Source organism: Physeter macrocephalus, chromosome 14 (assembly GCF_002837175.3).
Source record: "Physeter macrocephalus isolate SW-GA chromosome 14, ASM283717v5, whole genome shotgun sequence".
In the NCBI taxonomy this organism is placed as follows: Eukaryota; Metazoa; Chordata; class Mammalia; order Artiodactyla; family Physeteridae; genus Physeter; species Physeter macrocephalus.
In genome coordinates this window covers 123,665,965-123,685,837 of record NC_041227.1, presented here as the reverse complement: position 1 = coordinate 123,685,837, position 19,873 = coordinate 123,665,965, and the positions used below count along the sequence as shown (strand labels likewise).

The 19,873-nt window shown below is 54.3% G+C and overlaps 1 protein-coding gene across 10 annotated transcripts in view; it reads left to right on the top strand.

The window, feature by feature from the left end:
* Window positions 1–19,400, top strand: part of ENDOV (endonuclease V) — a 26,076-nt gene extending 6,676 nt beyond the window's left edge. The window contains exons 3-10 of one of the 10 annotated variants that reach the window (XM_007125285.4): window positions 3,383–3,517; window positions 3,726–3,765; window positions 4,751–4,887; window positions 5,758–5,826; window positions 6,171–6,299; window positions 8,799–8,872; window positions 9,713–9,771; window positions 19,081–19,397. In XM_007125285.4, the coding sequence (XP_007125347.1) occupies window positions 3,383–3,517; window positions 3,726–3,765; window positions 4,751–4,887; window positions 5,758–5,826; window positions 6,171–6,299; window positions 8,799–8,872; window positions 9,713–9,771; window positions 19,081–19,154 (717 nt within the window). In that variant the 3' untranslated portion in view covers window positions 19,155–19,397. Of the gene's footprint in view, window positions 1–3,382; window positions 3,518–3,725; window positions 3,766–4,654; window positions 4,888–5,757; window positions 5,827–6,170; window positions 6,300–8,798; window positions 8,873–9,712; window positions 9,772–18,522 lie in introns of all 10 variants that reach the window. The other 9 variants (XM_007125283.4, XM_007125288.4, XM_007125293.4 and 6 more) reach the window with 9 other exon arrangements.
* Window positions 19,401–19,873: the final 473 nt, after the last annotated feature.

Sequence of the window (19,873 nt, the reverse complement as noted above, 5' to 3'; positions counted from 1 at the left end):
GCGGACTCTCAACCACTGCGCCACCAGGGAAGCCCAATAGTCTTTGTTTTAAAGTCTATTTTTTCTGATATGAGAATTGCTACTCCAGCTTTCTTTTGATTTCCATTTGCATGGAATATCTTTTTCCATCCCCTCACTTTCAGTCTGTATGTGTCCCTAGGTCTGAAGTGGGTCTCTTGTAGATAGCATATATATGGGTCTTGTTTATGTATCCATTCAGGGAGCCTGTGTCTTTTGGTTGGAGCATTTAATCCATTCACATTTAAGGTAATTATCAATAAGTACGTTCCTATTACTATTTTCTTCATTGTTTTGGGTTTGTTTTTGTAGGTCCTTCTCTTTTGTTTCCCACTTAGAGAAGTTCCTTTAGCATATATTGTAGAGCTGGTTTGGTGGTGCTGAATTCTCTTAGCTTTTGCTTGTCTGTAAAGCTTTTGATTTCTCTGTCAAATCTGAATGAAATCCTTGCCGGGTAGAGTAATCTTAGTTGTAGCTTCTTCCCTTTCATCACTTTAAATATATCTTGCCACTCCCTTCTGGCTTGTAGAGTTTCTGCTGAGAAACCAGCTGTTAACCTTATGGGAGTTCCCTTGTATGTTATTTGTCATTTTTCCCTTGTTGCTTTCAATAATTTTTCTTTGTCTTTAATTTTTTGTCAGTTTGATGACTATGTGTCTGCACTTCCTGGACTTGGGTGGCTATTTCCTTTCCCAAGTTAGGGAAGTTTTCGACTATAATCTCTTCAAATATTTTCTCGGGTCTTTTCTCTCTTCTCCTCTGGGACCCCTATAATGTGAATGTTGGTGTGTTTAATGTTTTCCCAGAGGTCTCTTATGCTGTCTTCATTTCTTTGCATTCTTTTTTCTTTATTCTGTTCCATGGCAGTGAATTCCACCATTGTGTCTTCCAGGTCACTTATCCGTTCTTCTGCCTCAGTTATTCTACTATGGATTCCTTCTAGTGTATTCTTCAGTTATTGTATTGTTCATCTCTGTTTATCTGGTACATAGTCCTGTGCCTTTTCATTTTGTCTATCTTTCTATGAATGCAGTTTTTCATTCCACAGGCTGTAGGATTGTAGTTCTTCCTGCTTCTGCTGTCTGCCTTCTGGTGGATCTTCACTAAGATACATCTTGAGTTGACTTCCATATCAGTTTCCCCAAGTTCCCACTTGGTTCTTTCAATATGTGGGGTCAGATCTTCTTTTATTTTTGGAACGTTTCTTAGATTGTGGTTTTAAGTATTAGTTATATTTATTATTTCAGCTCCATAGTTTTGTTTCTCTTCTTCAGTCATGCATATGCTGGGTTTTCTGTCTTGTCAGGTTTTTTTGTGTTTCTGTTTTTATTTCTGCCAGGTTGTGCTCTCTGTCTGCCGTTTAGTTAACTTACCTCTGCTGCACAGCTGGTTGGGGGCAGCATTTCATCAGCTCACAACGTTTGATCTTTGCCTTCTGAGTTCTTGTAGTTCTCTGTTCACTCTAAGTTGTACTTAGGTACTTCCCTGGTGTTCCAGTGGCTAAGACTCTGCACTTCCACTGCAGGGAAGATCCTGCATGCCACACGGTGCGGCCTTAAAAAAAAAAAATGTATTTAAACAGGAAACTCAAGGGCCAGGGGTTTGGGTGCCTCAATGGGTTTCTTAAATCATGAGGGACAGTGAAGTATAGTCGTGCCAATAAAAGGCATCCTTTTCAGAAGCAAACACGGCCAGTGTCTCTTCTGATTCTTTGATACTCTCATTTCCAAAGGACCTTACACTTCTGGCCTCGCTGTCTTCTCCGCAAGACCCCAGGGCTCACCTCTGTCTCCCCAGAGCAGCATCTTCCTGATAAGGCTGGGGCTGCCCCCCAGGTCTCATTCCATCAGGCTCCCCACCACTAGGCTCCACCACACCCCCTGCCCTTGCCCCTTCCCCACCTGCCTTTCTGGCCAGGGGCCCAGAGCTGGCTCTGTGAGTCTGGGCTGTTTATTTCCGCCAGTAGGTGCACACCGTTGCTTGTAATTGACTTGTCTCCCAGTAACGCTGTGGGCATGGGGTACAGGGGGTTCATCTCCTCTCCTGTGGATCTCTGGTTCCTAGAGCTTGTGCAGAGAGATTCATACAAAGCAGCCACCATCATCCTGTGGGAACTCAGGCCACACTTGAACTTCATGCATGTCCCCGTGAAGAGTCATCCTGTTGCATGGGGTTCAGCACTCCAGCCTGCCGGGTTCACTGTGGATCGAATTCTCTGGTCTGTCATCCAGTTGGACCCTGCCCACTCTAGGTCATTGGCAGTTTGATGAGTTTCCTGTGAGACACTGATAAAAATGTTGGAAGGACGAGCCCCTTCCTCCATGCTATTAGAGTAATCCCTTTACTTAGGGACATGTCATTATGACCTAGCTTCAAGGGAGAGGTGGAAGTATGCTTTTGAAAGCTATCACCAAGAGATTGGGGGGTGGGGGGTGGGGGGGATGGTCAGTAACAATCCAGCACATCCGAAGTTTCTGGAGAATGTGTGCTTAGTGGGAAACGTTCTCACCTCCGGCCGGTCTGGCTGTAATGAAAACTCAAGGTTTAAGGGGCTTAGGGCTACCGCCCTGTGCTCTGAGCGGGTCGTTACATGCTAATCAAGTACCAACAGGGCCTCCTCTTCCATGCTGTGTTAGGACTTTTCAGTTTGAAGAACAGTCTGCCAGAGCGTGTGAAAATTCTGGGTGGTCCCCAGCAGGTCTGCCTCAGACTCCTGGCCCTCACTCCTCCCAGCGTGAGCCAGGCCTTTTAGCACATCCCCAGGGGTATCGTCTCTTCTCTCTCTGGGGTTATTTGCAGGTGCAGCCTCAGAATTTTTCTTTTTGGATTCTCCCATCCCTTGGGACCCAGTTCTCTTCCAAACTGCCTCACTCTGAGATCGTGCCTGTCCTTTTTCTGAAATATTTGTAATCTCTTTTCTTAAAGCCAGAGTTGCCCTTCTTGCTATTGTAGCCCCTATGAAGACTTGGCCTTTTCTTCCCCGAGGCCCCTTCTAATATGGCACTATGGTGTCTATTCACAGGTGCTTCTTGTGCGTTGTCTTCTGTGAGCCTCCAAACAGCCTGGCAGCAGGGTTGGGTGGGGAGGCAACAGGTCTGATTTACAAAGGAGGCAGGCTGAGGAGGGCCTGATACAGACCAGGTGTGGCCAGTGCCTTTGAAATGGCAGCATTTGAATCCCCACTGCCCATCTGCAGGGTGTATCACCTGTCTCCAGATAGTGAGGCAGGGAAGGGGGCGACTTGGGGGTGGGCCTGGGAGACAGGGAGTGACAGGGATTGTCAGATAAGGGCCAAGGGCATGTGAGGGTGCGGGGGAGGTGGCCAGGGCCGCGCGTGCCTAGTGACCTGGATGCCTGGTGGCAGGTGATGTATGAGGACTGTCGAATGGTGAGCCTGACAGCCCCCTACGTGTCAGGCTTCCTGGCCTTCCGAGAGGTGCCCTTCCTGGTGGACGCGGTGCAGCAGCTGCGGGAGAAGGAGCCCCGCCTCATGCCCCAGGCAGGTATCTCACTGGGCTGAAGGAAAGGCCCTCCACAGGCCCCGCCCCATTGCAGGGAGAGATCCCATGAGCTTCCTGGAGAAGTGATTTTGCCTCAAGAGAGATCAGACCTAAAGAGCTGGTCCCCTCCTCTTGCTCTGGGATGCCCCAACCTGATGGGCGAGGGGCACTTCAGCTGACTGTGACTTTCCCCCGTGGCTCTTCCAGGTCCTTTTTGTGGATGGAAATGGGGTGCTCCACCACCGAGGTAATCCTGCTCCCAAGACTCCCCGAGAGGGCTGTAAGAGAGAGGGACCAGGAGGGGTGCAGTCTGCCTGCACCAGGCCCCAGGCCCTCTGCCACCAGCCTGGCCTTGCAGCTCCTTCTGGCCTTGCTTTCCTTGTCAATACCCCCTAGTAAGGAGCCCCTGCTTCTCTTCACCCCTGCGCCTTTCCTGCCTGCCTCCACTGCCTCTGCTGGCCCAGCTCAGGTACCAACATCCAGTTTGGACCTGACGCTTCCAGAACTCTCAGGCCCTGAGCCCAGCTAGCCTGTCCCACTGGCGGCCTGCCCTGTGTCCTAAACAGACCCTTGCCTGAAACTGAACAGGAACAGACAGGTGTGCCTGTTCCCCACTGACACAGGGAAACCCACACCCACCTGGGTGCTGGAATCTTGTCCCGGGGAGAACCACCAAGGGGGAGGGGCTGTCTTACCCTCATATACGAGCCTGGGGGTTGGGCGGCAGAGGGAGTCAGGAGGGGTGTGATTTTAGCCCCTGCCCTGGGAGCCTCTGGGCCCAGAGCCACCCTGGACGCTAGTGCAGGCCCAGCAGGCCAGCCCTGGGCCTGGACCCCAGTCACTGCAATCCTTGCCCCCCGGCAGGAGCCCCGAAGTCCTGGGGAAGTTAAGGGCAGAGATGCAGAGGCCTGAAGGTGGCCACAAAGGGGAGGGGAGGGTGAAAGGTGCCAGAATATGAAAGAAGCAGGTGAAGCATGTGAGCACGCTAATTATAATCAGGCTCCTAATCTTGTCAGAACGGGTGGGGGGAGGCATCCTCCACCCAGCCTGCCAGCCTGGAAGTCAGGGTAGAGGGCCACGTCCGAGGTCAGGGTGGGGCTTAGAGCCCTGTCTCACAAGTCCTTGCCCACCGACAGGCCTCTGTTCACGTGGAAAAGTTCAGCGAGGCTCTGGTGTGGCCCCCATCCCCACACTATCTCTAAACTGCTGGACTCATTGCCTCACCTCCCCAGCCTCATCTTCCTCTGCCCCTGCAGGCTTTGGGGTAGCCTGCCACCTTGGTGTCCTCACAGACCTGCCCTGCATCGGGGTGGCCAAGAAACTCCTGCAGGTGGATGGGCTGGAGAACAACGCTCTGCACAAGGAGAAGGTGAGGGGGCCAGAGTCCGCCCCGCTGCAGACCAGCTCCACCTGGGACGCTCTCCTCCCAGCCTGGATTGCTGGCCTGGAGTGAGGAAGACCAGCTTTCTTTGTGCGCCTTGTGTTCCTTGTGGGTGGTGGGTCATCTCAGGAGACTTGGAGCTCCTCTCCCAGCCTCTGGGTGCACACTTGCCTCCTCTCCACCCCTGCCTGCATGCTGCTGTGGCACCCCACGTGGGGGCAGAGCCTCCAGGTATCGGGGACCAGGCATTTGGGGCCTGTACAACACTGTACTTTTCCGCCTGCCGTGCCACCCCCATCTGCCTGGGGCATCTCCCTCCTCTGGGACCCCCTCTGGCGGGAGCTGGTGACACACGTGGCTCTCTAACCTGGACGACCAACTCTGAGAACGGGTCAGTTACATTTGTCTCATCCTTCCAGCTCCCCCATGCCTGCGTGGAGTGCCTGTTTATTGAGTTGACAGGGGCCCCTGACCCACCCAATGGGCCAGTCCCCACCACCACCACTCCAAAAAGTTTGCAGGTTGAATCAGAAGTGCTCAAATTTGTAGCAGGAGAGAAAGCAGGAAGTAAGTGGCCTCGAGTGGGTTGTGGCCCTGTGTGTGCACCAGCCTGGTGCCTCCACCCTGCAGCACTGGGGCCTGGGCAGGCTGCTGCCTCTTCTCTGCTGCAGAATGGAGAGGAGAGTACCTTGTCAAGGTGAGATGGTGCTGCAGGCCGCGCTTGGACGCAGGGTCCACTCGCGACGGGCCCTTCCATCTCCTTGCCCAGCGGCTGCTCAGGTTTTAAAAGTGAGCAGGCTTGCCTTCAAGCCTTTCACCAAGAAAGGTGTTTTTCAAAGTCTTTTTTCTGTTTTCCAGATACGGCTCCTGAAGGCTGGAGGAGACTCATTTCCTCTGATGGGAGGCTCCGGGACCGTCCTGGGCATGGTGAGTGGCCAGGGGCCTGCACCCCACCGAGGCAGACCCCTCAGCTGAGGGCCAGAGGGGGCCCAGGGTCAGCATCCATGTATGTGTGTGCCCCAGAACCCATCCACCTCTCCCTATCTTCCTGCCACTCTGGCTGACCCTGCATCTTTATTTCTTCCCCTCCCCCACTGTGCTGAGGGGGCCTCTGGGCCCTCACTCGCCCCACCCTGTCCCTAAGACAAACAGCAGGAAGGTGCCCCAAGGGTGCTGCCAGTCTCCCAAGCTCCCACCTGCCACCCAGGACATGTCAGTCCTCCAGCCCACAGAGCTTGCCCAGTGCCCTGACCTCGCCCTCCCTGTCACAGGCCCTGAAGAGCCACGACCACAGCACCAAGCCCCTCTATGTCTCTGTGGGCCATAAGATGAGCCTGGAGGCAGCCGTGCGCCTGACCCATGGCTGCTGCAAGTTTCGGATCCCAGAGCCCGTGCGCCAGGTGAGTGGGCTGCCAGGTGGGTAGGCTAGCGCACGGCACCTGCTCTTCCTGTGCTCCCGGGCTGAGGGTCCACAAGCACCTGTGGGAGAGTCAGTTTGGGCCACACTAGGCTCCAGAGGGGAGGAGAGGGGCCTGGAAGCTGCAGAGGCCTGCCCTGCCTTGCCTTGCCCGGGGTTCTGCTGTGCCCCCGCACTCAGCCTTTCAGCCTCTGGCACCCTGGGTCATCGGGAAAATCAGCTGACGTCAGCTCAAATGGCAGAGTGGCCTGCCAGCCCCTGAGGGCCCAAGCTGCCCAGCTGGCCTGGGAGGGAGCAGCCGTCCTCGGCTGGGGGGCCCCTGCAGGGCTGCTGGGCACTGCTGAGGAAGACTTGGGCCAGGGATGCCAATCAGGAGACTCCAGGGTGTGGCCACACCAGGCACTCAGCACCTAACTTGGGGCCCAGGGGGATCAGAACTCTGGTGAACGAGTCGGCTCAGCTAACCTCATGCAGGATGCCCTTGGGCCGCCTTGGTGGTCTTGGCCATGACAAGGTGCAGAGCGGGTGCAAGTCTCAGGGAAGCCCATGAGGCGAGGATCCACAGATCCTCTCAGGGAGATGCCTGCTGGAAGAGGGGGGAAGGGCAGTCCAGGCCTGAGGACCAGCATTTGCAAAGGCCCTAGGGCAGGAAGGAGTTTGATGCCAGAAACTCCGAGGAACTTGTGGCTGGAGCCCTGGCAGGGGTGAGTGGGCGGAAGCCTGTGTGCATTGCAGGGGGGCAGAACTTCAGGTTTACCACAGGGCCTTGGATGTGAGTTGGGAGGGGACACCATCAGATTTGCCTTCCCAGCAGGGACTTTATGTCGCCTGCTGCTCCGTGTGTCCCTGAGGCCTGTGGTGCGTCAGCTAGAGGCAACCTAGCCAAGGTGCCACAGGCCCGCTCGGTGCTCTCAGCTCAGCACCAGCTGGTGACGCCGCAAACCTGAGGGTCCTGGCTCCGCCTCGACCGCCCCAAGAGCCCCGTAGCCACCACCTCGGGGTTTGGGGTCCCCCGGCTGCTGATGTGCAGTGCGGCCTCCAGGTGGCAGCAGCAGCACGCACGCGGCTGTGGCTCTCAGCCCCTGCCAGCAGCTCTCTGGGCTGTGAAGAGTCAAGGCCTCTAGGGTGGCTTCCAGGGTGGACTTTCTAAGTGTCCACCAGCCTCAGCCTCCTTCCCTCCCCGTACAGGGTTCGTAGGTGCACAAGCCTGTGATGTGTCCTGGCCCCAGGAAGCCTTTCCTCCCCCATTCCCATCCACCTGTGCGACCTTGTGGGGGGTGGGGTGACGACCCGAGATTTCTCCACAGGCCCTCAGAGCCAGGGAGTCTGCTGAAACTGGTACGGTGGGCAGGTCTCTGTCCCTTTTGTGTCTCGCCTTGCTCCAGAGTGGATGATAGCTGTGTCCTTGCAGGTGGGGGGATGCCCTAGAGAGTGCCATGAGCCTCTCAAAGGTGGGCAAGGACCGTGTGTCTGCCCTAGAGAAAAGCCAGACGTCTGCACCCAGGAGCCCACCAGCCCCATCGCTTCCAGGAACAGGGTGTGGCCTTGTCCAGTGGCACTGGTTATCTCTTGGTCCATCCTCTTTCTTGGCCCACTCACCTGTGTACACTTTGCCCTCCTGACTACTTCTGTAAGCTCTGAGGAGAAGCTGAGAGAACGGCTTAGGGCCTGCCCCGTTGGTCACAGGCCCGCTGCCCCCAGCTTCCGGGCCAGGTCGGGACAGGTTGCTGCAGGGGAAGGCGGGAGGTGCTGCCTCATCTCCGGGGCCTTTCTCCCGGAGCACCCTGCCGCCAACCCTGCCTGCTTGCCCGTTCACTCTGAAGTAGAAACAGTCGGGGGGATTAGCTGTTGTGTCCTGTAGTCACACGGCCCAAAGCGGGGCTGAGCCATCTGAGCCGGGATCAGGGGCCTCCCTGAGGCCAGGCCCCCTGGAACAGGGAGAGCCTGTGAGAGAACCTGAGCCGCAAGGTCCTGGGGGCCCCACTCAGGCCTGTTCCCCTCTCCCCGAGGTGTGCCCTGATCCCAGCCTGTGGCCCACAAGCCCCCTTTCATTCCGGTGACACTGCAGAACTTTCCAGACACTTCTCCAGGGACAGAGGTTGCAGCTGACACTAGACAGGGAGCCAGATGAACCAAAAGTGAGGACAGACAAGCTGGGCTGAGGACAGCCTTCAGAGAAGAGGTCTTTAGCAGAGAAACTGTTGGCTCAAGCAAAACCTACAGGGAAGCTATAAACCCACTGAAACAGGAGCAAGGCACCCAGCCCATTTCCTCAGGCCCTTCGGGGAAATGCTGTCAAGTACCCCGACCAGAGGGCCTGACCTCCTGGCACCCACGCGTGATGGGGCTGCTGCTCCTTGTCCCTAAGGCTGGGCCTCCGTGGGCTTTTCCAGGAGGGGCCACCCTATCGGGTGGGGACTGGTCCAGAGGCCAGCTTGGGACCCCAGCCATCCCCTCTCACTCGAGCCATCCCTTTCCTCAGGCTGACATCCGCTCCCGAGACTACATCCGCAGGACCCTGGGAGTCCAAGGGGCCCCTGCCTTGCAGCCGGAAAGGTGTGTGCTGGGGTGTCTGGGTCATGCCCCCGTGGGGCCACTTCTGGTGGCGGGGCCTCTCTCGGCGGTGGCGCTGTGGCTCAGGCCAGACGGGCAGGGCCAGGCAGGGGGCGCAGGGTTCCTGAGGGGACAGGAGAAGAGCCAGCAGAATGCTGGGGACCAGCGTGGACTCCATGTTCAGTGGGAACTGTCTGGCAACCCCCAAAGCCCAAAACTCACTTCCCACCAGGGCGCCCCCTGCTTACCTTGGTCCGTTTATCTGTGAGGCACTGGGGTGTCGTGGTCTCCACAGAAAGGGTGAGGGAGTCAGATGGTCCCGGTTCCTGTCCTGGCTCTGCACCTGCTGTGTCGTTTATGCTCTCAAAGCCTGTTTCCTCACCTGTGTGGTGTGCACGGTGATTCTCACCCCACTGTGTTGTGGTACAGTCACAGCCAGCAGGGGCTGGTTACTTAATCCTGACGGCACTTACCATGAGACAGGCGCTGTGATGACTTTGCCGATGAAGAGACTGAGACAGTGAGGTTTCCGTTGGCAGCTTGGACATCAGGCCCATCCTCTCCCACCAGGAGTCCTTGCAAGCACGCGTTTCCTTTGTGCTCCCTTTTCCTCCAAGCCCGTGCTGGCCTGGGCCTGGCTAAGCTGCTTTGAGAACTGTGGGAAGGTGTGGCTGGGACCCCTGAACTCTCCCGGGGTGGGGGCTGGCCGTCAGGATCTGCCTTGCCCTCTGGCCTGGGCTCTCGCACCCCTGAGGATCCAGGTCGGCGCAGCTTCCAGGGACCACCTGGGGATCGAGGGGGGCTCTGACATTTGATGCTGTCCTTTCTTGATGTCATTACCAGGAGCAAGAAGGCACAGAGGCCAAAGGCATGCCCCCAGGGAGTCTCAGAAGAGCCTGCAGGTAAGGACAGGCCCCTCAAAGCCCACAGCCGAAACCCCAGGACACACGGAAAGCCCCAGGCCCAGGTGCCCAGGGGCAGTAGGGCAAGGGCTGGGGCTGGCACCGAGCTGGATGCCAGTAAGACTCTTGGGCTGCCTGTGGCCCTGCTCCAGCTCATCTGTAGGGACTGGGGGAGCGGCCCCCACAGCAGGTGGGACACCCCGGCCCGAGGACGAGGATGGGGACGCAGAAGGCACAGCCCTGCTGTGCCTGCACAGCCCTGCTCGGATGGACCGGGGTGGCCACCTTTCCACCCCACGGTCATGAGGCCCGGGGGCCTGGAGAGAGCTCAGTGGCAGACAGAGCTCACACGGCAGAGCGCCAGGCCCAGAGGGCACATGACGTGAATTTCTCAGGAACACAGAGAGGGATTCAGTTCATAGGGGATTTTCTGGTGTTTTTTTGTTTTGTTCTGAAAGCGCCCAGGCGGGCTTACAGCTGCCAGACTGCACATACATGCACACCTTCTCCTTGCCCATCTGCTCCTCTGAGTACATGTGCTGCTTTCACTTTGTGTTTGTTTATAAACCGGCACGTCCCTCCCTGCCGACCAGCTACACTGAGCCGCTTCTGCCCTGGCCGGGGAGGGTCCAGACTGGGGTGGCTGCTGTCAGGCTTGGCCCCTGGCTGCCCAGCCGGTCTCCAGCCTGCCTGCTGCTGGGATGTGCAGGGCCAGGAGGAGGGGAGAAGAGCAGCGTCTGAGCCTGGAAAAGGCTGAGCGTGGGGGGACATACAGGGGCAGTCTGGGCTGCAGGGGTGGGGTGCCAGACAGAGGGCTGGCACCCGTACCCGAGGAGATGGGTGTGGGATCTGCTGTCCTGGCCACGGGCCCTGAGGGCGGGCAGCCCACTGTGTTCAAGTGCCAATAGCTCTCCCCTGTTCCTGTCAACCCAACGCACTACCCCCCTGCCAGCCTCTTCACCCAGAGGCCCAGCCTCAAAACGCGTCTCCGCTGTGGGAGGGCAGCCCTGACTCTGGCCCCTGCCTGGCCACTCCTCTTGGTGTGAGCTAGAGTCCCAGGGAGGCGCACGGCCCCACCCACAGCCCCTGGGTGCCTCCCAAGCAGCCCCAGTCCTCCACCTCCTCCCAGCTCACCCCCAGGTTCCCTAAGGACCCTGGAATCTTTGCTGAGGGGTGTGAAGAATCCTCGGAGGCCTTTCTTGCCATTTATCCTGCCTCTCAAGAAGAAGCTGCCTGTCATGGTTTGACAGCCTGGGATGGAAGCCCAGGGAGGCCCCGGGTCCCAGCGCTCCTTCCACGCCCCGCTCTGGTGTCTCTCCATTCATTCAGAATGAGAAGGGTGCTCTCCTCCAGGGCCTGGGCTCCTGGAAGAAGCAAAGGGGACAAGTAAGCAAGGCAGCCAGCTATTTGGGGTCAGCTGTCCCCCTTCCCCTCCCGCTTAACCCTTGCTCCCAAAACCCTTTGTAAGGCGGGGCCAGGGGCTGCCCCACATGGTAGTAGTAGCTCCTAGTCAGGACATTGCAATAGGAAGCAGGGCCATTCCAGGGCAGGGGGCTTCGGGGTACAGAGGGCCTGCTGGGGCCAGGTCGGCTGCTGGGTGCCACCCACATGCTTATGGGCTCCACTGGATGGCCCACTGGGCTCAGCAGCTTCCGGCATGTTCCACAGGTACCTTCAAGGGGACTCCTTCAGGCAGGAAGGCCTGTCCCAGGTTCTGATCTGTGGTCCTCCCCAGATGTCCTCGCTGGCACATCTTTTTTCTCACCTCAGCTTCTACTGTCCACTCAGTCCTGAGACTGAGAAAAACACCTGCTCTTCACAGCTGGTGGTACACAGGGAACCCCAGCTCACCCCACCCTCCCTAGGAGGCCCCGGGCCTTCTGCCCACTCACCCCAGGCTCTGGGATGCTGTGCCTGTGGCTTTAGAACCTGCACCTCAGTGCCTGTGGCTTTTGGCTCCCCTGTGCCGGCAGTGCCCCAGCGCTCCCTGCCTCTAGACTGAGGCACGGGTCTGTGTCCTGGGAGAGAAGGTGGAATGCGGCATCTGATGGTGCCCCGAGAGGGACCGGTCCTCCCTCTCGGAACCTGTTTTCTTGTGGGCATAGAAGCACCTGCTTAGTCCAGTTGGGGGATTGAGTGTGAGGATCCACGTGGAGTCCCTGCCGGCAGTGGCACAGTCAGTTCCCGGTTAATGAAGGATGGGCGGCGTCCAGCAGCAGCTGGGCTCCACGCTGAGACATTAGCGGTCAGAGGCAGGGAGAGCGTGGAGTCCCGTCTGAGGTGTGCAGGAGCACGGGGCCATGGCGAAACCACCTCCCTAAAATCCCTGATGGTCACTGGGCACAAACAGGCCTGGGCAGGGTTCCACCGGGGAGTCACAGCTGGATTAAGCGCAGCCATAGCCCTGGGGGCTGCCCAAGGACAAGGGAAACAGTGGCACTTGCCTGGGGTCCCAGGCAGCTGCTGCCTCATTCACACCCCTGCTGAGTACAAGGGTGCTGAGCCACCCCACATGTGCCCCGAGCCTGGTGCCCAGGACTCTGCCAGGGTGGCCCTCAGGAGACTCAGTCCCAGCCTGCCACCCATGCAGGCCCTGCCTGGCGTGCCACAACCACTGCCCTCCTAACTTCTTCCAGGTCTCTCCCTGCCCAGAGTTCATCAGGACCAGGGGGTGGGGGGGACGTAGGAGCGCAGGATGGAAGCCAGGCAGAGCTGGCTGGGCCTGACGGCTTTGTACTGACTGGCCTTGGGCAAAGCTTCGAGCCTGTAACGGGGATCATACCTGTGCTGTCTCCCCGGACAGCTGCAGCCCTGTGTGGAGTAGCCGTGGCACAGAGCCTGGCACGCAGTCAGTCCTTGCAAAGAAAGTGACAAGGTTTGGAGAAGTGGGGCCCACAGGGGCCAAGGTTGATGGTCATCAGTCTGCAAGGCTGTGCTAACTGCACCAATGGGAAGGGAGAAACAGGAAGTAAAGGTCCTCATTTCCTACCGAGCTCCTCCCACCACCCCAAGCTGCCAGAATGCAGGTCCCGCAAGGGCTGGGCAGGAAGGACTGTGACTCCCCGGCCCCAACTGCACCTTCCCCTTCAACGCCTGCCCCACGCACATGCCAACAGGAGAGCTTCCCATGGTGCCGGGAGGCTCAGGGTGATGTCTGCAGCAGCATCCCCTGGGGACCCATCTCTAAGACAGGCACAGAGATGGCCGAGACCTCCTACTGGGGTGGGACTGGGGCTTTGCTTAAAGCCACTGCTTCCTCACTGACCAGAGGAGCCAAGTGGGCCCCCTGGGCTGAGGCATGGACTGCTGTGGGGTCCCTCATCCCCGTCCCCTCCACTTCAGTGAGAAGCAGACAGAGCCTGAGATCAGTTTGCAGACAACCGAAAACCTGAGTGGTTTTTGTTTGTTTCAAGGTTAAAGTCATGTAACAAGTCACCATTTTAACATCTTTAAGTGCACTGTTAATTGGCTTTTAGTATATTCAGCATCTTGTGCAGGCACACCACTATCTAGTTCCAGAACTTTTTCATCCTGTATCCATTAGCAGTCACTCTCCTCCACCCCTCCCCCCTGCCCCAGCCCCTGGCAACCACTAATGGGCTTCCTGTTTCTGTGGACTTGCCGATTCTGGGTACCTCATAGGAATGGAGTCACATAAAGTATGTGACCTTTATGTCTGGCGTCTCTCCTTAGCATGATGTTTTCAAGGTTCATCTGTGTTGTAACATGGATCAGTACTTTTTCTTATGGCCAAATAATATTCTGTTGTATGGATAGGCCACATTTTGTTTATCCATTCATCTACTGATGAATATTTGGATTATTTGGGGCTATGATGAATAATGCTGCTATGCGAATCGACGTACAAGTTTTTGTGTGAACGTATGTTTTTAGTTCTCTTGGGAGTGGAACTTCATGGTAACTCTCCATTTAACTTTTTGAGGAATAGCCGTACTATTCTCCTGCTGTTTTCCGTGGTGGCTGCACCTTTTTACAGTCCCACCAGCAACACAGGGTTCTAAGTTCTCTACATCCTCACCAAGACTTGTAATTATCTGTCTTTTTGATTCTGGCTATGCTAGTGTATGTGAAATGGTATCTCATTGTGGTTTTGATTTGTATTCCCCTCATGACTAATGATCTTGAGCCCCTTTTCATGTGCGTATTGGCTATTTGTATGTCTTCCTGGGAGAAATGTCCACTCAAATTCTTTGCTATTTTAAAAATTGGGTTGTTTGTCTTTCTGTCATTGAGTTGTACGAGTTCTTTATATGTCCTGGGTACCAGACCCCTTTCAGTTATATAATTTACAAATAGGTTCTCCCATTTTGTGGGTTGTCTTTTCATTTTCTTGATAATGTCCTTTGAATGAAAGTTTTAAAATTTGATGAAATCCAGTTTATCTGTTTTTCACTTGTTGCCTGTGCTTTTGGTGTCATAACGAAGAAACCATTGCCTAATCTGATGTCACAAAGATTTCCTCCTATGTTTTCTTCTAAGAGTTTAATAGTTTCAGCTCTTACATTTAGATCTTTGACGCATTTTGAGGTAATTTTTGTATATGGATTTTGGGTCTCTTGCAATTCCATATGAATTTTAGAACCAGCTTGTCCATTTCTGCCCCCAAAAAAGGCAGTTGGAATTTTGATAGTGATTGCACTGATCGATTTGTAGAGCATTGCTGTCTTTTTTAAAAATAAGTTATTTTTAAAAATAAATTCATTTTATTTATTTATTTTTGGCAGCTTTGGGTCTTCGTTGCTGCGCGCGGGCTTCTCTCTAGTTGCAGAGAGCGGGGGCTACTCTTCGTTGCAGTGTGTGGGCTTCTCATTGCGGTGGCTTCTCTTGTTGCAGAGCACAGGCTCTAGGCGCATGGGCTTCAGTAGTTGTGGCACGCAGGCTCAGTAGCTGTGGCTGATGGGCTCTGGAGCACAGGCTCAGTAGTTGCGGCACACAGGCTTCGTTGTTCCACGACATACGGGATCTTCCCCGACCAGGACTCAAACCCGTGTCTCCTGCATTGGCAGGCGGACTCTTAACCACTGCGCCACAAGGGAAGCCCTGAGCATTGCTGTCTTAACAATATTACGTCTTCAAATCACTGAACACGGTCTTTTCACTCATTTAGATCTTCTTTAATTTCTTTCAATGATGTTTTGTAATTTTCATTGTACACGCCCTGTACTTCCTTTGGTAAAATTTATTACTGAGCATTTTATTCTGTTTGATGCTATTGTAGATTGAATTTATTCATTTTATTTTTGGATTGTTCATTGCTAGTGTATAAAAATACAATTGATTTTTGTATCTTATATCTAGCAACTTTGCTGTATTTCATTTATTAGCTCTAATTGTGTGTGTGTGTGTTCTTTTAAGGGTTTTATATATCAGATCATGTCTTATGTGAATATAGTTTTACTTTTATTTCTTCCTTTCCAATCTGAATACCTTTTATATCTTGTTCTTGCCTGGTTGTCCTGGCTGGAACCTCCAGTGCAATGTTGAATGGAAGTAGGGAGAGTGGACGTCCTTGTCTGGTGCCTGATCTTAGGGGGAAAGCTTCACTAGAGTATGATGTTAGCTGTGGGTTTTCCATAGATGCCCTTGATCAGATTGAGGAAGATCCTTCTATTCCTAGTTTCTCTGTGTTTTTATCATGAAAGGGTGTTGGATTTATCAAATGCTTTTTCTGCACCTATTGAAATGATCATTTTCCTTCATTCTGTTAATGTGGTGTGTCATATTGATTGACTTTCATATTTTGAGCCACTCTTGAATTTATGGAATAAACCCTTCTCGGTCATGGTGTATAATCCTTTTACTAAGCTGCTGAATTTGATTTGCTAGTATTTTGTTGAGGATTTTTACATCTATATTCATAAGGTATACTGGTCTGTACTTTTCTTGTGATGTCTTTTTCTGGCTTTGATATGAGGGTAGTACTGGCTTCATAGAATAGTTAGGAAGTGTTCCCTCCTCTGAGAAGGATTGGTGTTGATTCTTGTTAAACCTTTGGTAAAATCACCTGTGAAGCCAGCTGGCTCTGTGCTTATCTTTGTTGGGAGGGGTTTTGATTACTGATTCACTCTCTTTATTTGTTATAGGTCTGTGAAGATTTTCTATTTCTTCTTCAGTCAGCTGGTAGTTTGTGTGTTTCTAGGAATTTGTCCCTTTCATCCAGGTTATCTAATGTGTTGGCCTACAATTGTTTGTGATATTTTCTTTCTATTTCTATAAAGTTGGTAGTAGTGTCTGCACTTTGCTTATTGACTTTAGTGGGTTAGTCTGGCTGTGAGTGGTTTTTCTAAGGAGCCCTCTCCCCACCCCCAAGATGCCACTGTTAGTGCCCCTGGCTTGAGTGGGGAGTGGGAGGGCAGGGTCCCCTGCAAGATTCAGAGGGTCAAGACTCAACCTACCTCTGCTTTCAAGGGTTTCCAGCTCTTCCCACAAGCCCCAAAGGGTGTAAATCCCACCCCATCAGAAACTAATTATGGCCCAAATAAATCCTGGGCCTGACCTCAGGTGGGGAGTAGGGTTCCAGGAGAACCAGTTGGAGGATAGCAGAGACGTTGTATAACCCTGGGTGGGCCGAGTGCGGGGGTTAAGCCTGGCATGGAAGGCTTGTGGGCAGAGGTGGGGGCGTCTGAACCTTAAAGGGACGAGAGTTTCAGCTACAGCCTGATGGAAGAGAATCTGCAGCAGTGGGCGGTGCCATTGGCCCCTTGGCCCTGTCTACTGGCTACACCAAGGCTGTATCAGAGATAAGATGAAGAGGTAGAGCAGCTTGCTGGGACCCCTGGCTCACCCCAGGGTGGTGGGTGTGGCTATAGCCCTGAGCATCTCAGAGGGATGGACCATGCTGAGAGTTCATGTGGAGGGGTTGGGGAGGCTGGGGGAGTGCAGAAGCAACTAGAAGGGGCTGAGGTGGTGCCTGGGGACCTACTGGCTGGGGTCATTCATGGGAGAGCGGGAAAGCAGTGGGATTGGGAATGGGGAGGGGGCTTGGGGGTGGCATGTCCTGCCCACCTCTACCCCCCACCCCCAGAGGCTCTACCCTGCAGAAGGCTACACAGGAACCCTAAGGGCAGTGGTGTCTGGGCTTCTTCTCACAGAACCTTAAAAATAGTGATATCCATCTTCGCAGATCACAGCCCCCCCTAGAACCAAGAATAAATCTCGAAACACTCAATAATTCAAGTTGGAGTCAAACAGATTTTTCTGTTAGTCTGGCAGCCTCTGTGCCCCTTCCCTGGGTCCCCAGGGACTGAGCCTGAGAGGCTCCCACGAGGTGGTGGGCTGGCCTGACCACTGCAGGTCACACCCAGGCCCCTCAGGACACCCGCCTCCAGGACCCCAGTCTGCCCACGCTCCCCTCACCTGGAGCAGTCAGGAATGGAGGACACCCAGGGCTGGGAGTCCTTTATGATCAGGTCAAGGAGGAGGCCCAGCCATGTTCCTAGCTGTCCCAAGGATACCTCCCTTGCCCCCCTACTTTCTGATCACAGGCGTTGGCCTGTTTGAGCTTGGGTCTGAGCCAGGCTTCTTGTCCCCTTTGACCACACCTCCCCTCCCCTCCTAGGCTCCTGGGGTCTCAACTCTCTAAGGCTCAAGGGCCAGCCTGGGCTCCAGGGGAGCAAATCCCCCCACTTAGGCCTCAGTCACTGGTGCACACACACCCCTCAGGGTCTGCATTCCTGCCTCCTCCTGGAAGGGTCCCTAAAGGGGCTTCACCTGGGGCTCTGTGGCCTGGCATGAACAGCTGGGGACAAGGAAGCACGGCCAAGGTTCCCGCCCAAGGCCTCTGCATTTGCTGGGGGTCGGGGGGGGTCCTCATTGGCCTGGCCCACCCACTGCAGGTTTGGCCCAGCCCCAGCAGTCCCTGTTGCACTGCCCGGGCCAGGCCTGAGTGGAGTTTTACCAAATTATTAATTAAAGACACAGGCATGCGGCAGCTCTGACATCCAAATGAATAACACACTGGGTAATTAGGAGAGGTGTCAGGGAAATGATGGAGCATGGCCCGCTATCCCCAATTCACCTCCCTGGGAAGCAGGAGCAACTTCTCCGTTTCCTAGCACGATGGGCGGCACTGGAGGCGGGGTAGGGAGTGCAGGCCAGAGGGGCCAGGGCACAGCTGTTGCTTGGGTACAGGGCTGGGTCCTTCCCAGTCTGGTTGCTCTCCACCCAACCGGGAGAAGACCTGGGAACAGGGCAGGGAAGGCGGGAGGTGGGCTTATGGAAGAAGGATGCGGTCCCAAGACAGATAGGCAAGCCGACCTGGAGCGACTCAGAGAGAAAGAGAGATACTGGGGGAGACCGCTGGAGGCCCGTGGTGGGGCAGGGGAGGAAGGATCCAGACCCGACTCCAGCACACGGGGGATCCTGCGCTGGAAGAGGAGACAGCTCCCTAGGCCCTTCCTTGGGGCTGCAGGGGCCTGATAGAGAGCTGCGAGTAGAGAGCAGGCTGGGGTAGATTTGTCTTTTAGTTACTTAAATTGCACTGGTGTTTTGGCGTGTGTTTTTTTTTTAATCAAGGTTATAAACGTACATAGTTTAGTCAAATAGTTCTATAAGACTTGTAATGAAAATCCAGTAGCTCCTTATTCACCCACCCCTCTCGTCTTCTGACTTCCCCTGCTCAGAGGCAAAATTTTGTTATTTTAGTTTTCTTTGGTGTGGGGGTTTTTCATATTTACTTCTAAATAACATGCTAATGCTGCCTTTCTTTTTTTTCTTTTTCTGTTTTTTTAGATTTAGAAATTATCCATTGACTTTCTGCCATGGAGGTTGAGAGTTTGTTCCCTCTCACATAGCTTCTCATACACTTTCCTTCCACCCATCTTCTCATTTTCACTGAATCAGAATTCAACGTCTGCGTTATTTCTTTGCACGTACTGTTCGTAGCTGAGTAATGTAAAGTAATTACATCTCCTTTTCTGTACAACCTCTTGTTTTTCCTTCACGTGGTAATTGCCTCATGTTTTAGATTTGGTTTATATTCTGTATATCCATTACTTATTCCCAAACCCTGCAATGGAAATATAAATCTCTTTTTGGTACATTCAGAGCATCAGGCCATCTTGAATTTATTTTTTTCTCGGAGCTCTGTGGTAGCCAGCTTCCAAGATGGCCTCCTGGGGCTGGTGTAGCCCTTTGGCCACACTGAACCAGGTCCGTCTGTATGACCAATGGAGGTGCAAAAGTGAGGGTGTGTCATTTCTGATAGTAGGCCTAAAACACATTGGGACTTTTGTCTTGATGGTGCCCCCTCCCTCTCTCTTCCCCCCTCATCATTCACTTTGAGAGAAGTCAGCTGCTGTGTTGTAAACTGCTCTGTGAAGTCCACGTGGCAGAGAACTGAGCCCACCTGCCAGTCACCATGATCTTGGAAGTGCACCCTCCAGCCCTGCTCAAGCCTTCAGATGCCCCCAGCCCTGGCTGTCATCTGACTGCAACCTCATGAGAGACCCTGGGACAGAACCAGCTAGCCAGTCTGCTTCCAGGTTCCTATCCCTCAGAAACTGTGAGATAATAGATCTTGGTTCTGGAATAATATTTTTATGCAGCAAAACATAACTAATACAGAGCCACTCCTCTCATACCCACCTGTCTTGGTTGCCTTGTATATCTGATTCACATCCATCACCAGGGACCTCTCTCCACCTTCATTTTGCTCCTGCCCCTTGTTATAATGGTATGCGTCATCTAGTGTCTTCTTGAGAACTACAACCCCACCCTAGCCCCACCGTAGAAACTGGGGAGACCTTGGAAAGGACTTTTTTAAGTACCCAGAAGAGTCCTTGTTTCTAAGGCACAAGGACACCATGACATCTTTCAGGAGTCTGTCAGTAGCCTCAAGATGAGCCACATGGTCCTGTGTCTCCCAGGTGGGTGGGAAGTCTGTTCCCTTCTCTGGGCCTGCAGTGCTGTGTGGGGCAAGGCCACTGCTGTCCACAGTGCTGAACTCAACGCCGTCATGTTGGCCTCGGGTGCCAGCCCCAGATGCTGGGTGGCCTCGGCTCTAGCTTTCCTCCTCTTCCACCCAGATCCCCTCTGTCCAGGCCTCGCCTTTCTGCACTAGGCTGTCTTCCTGCTCAGGGCT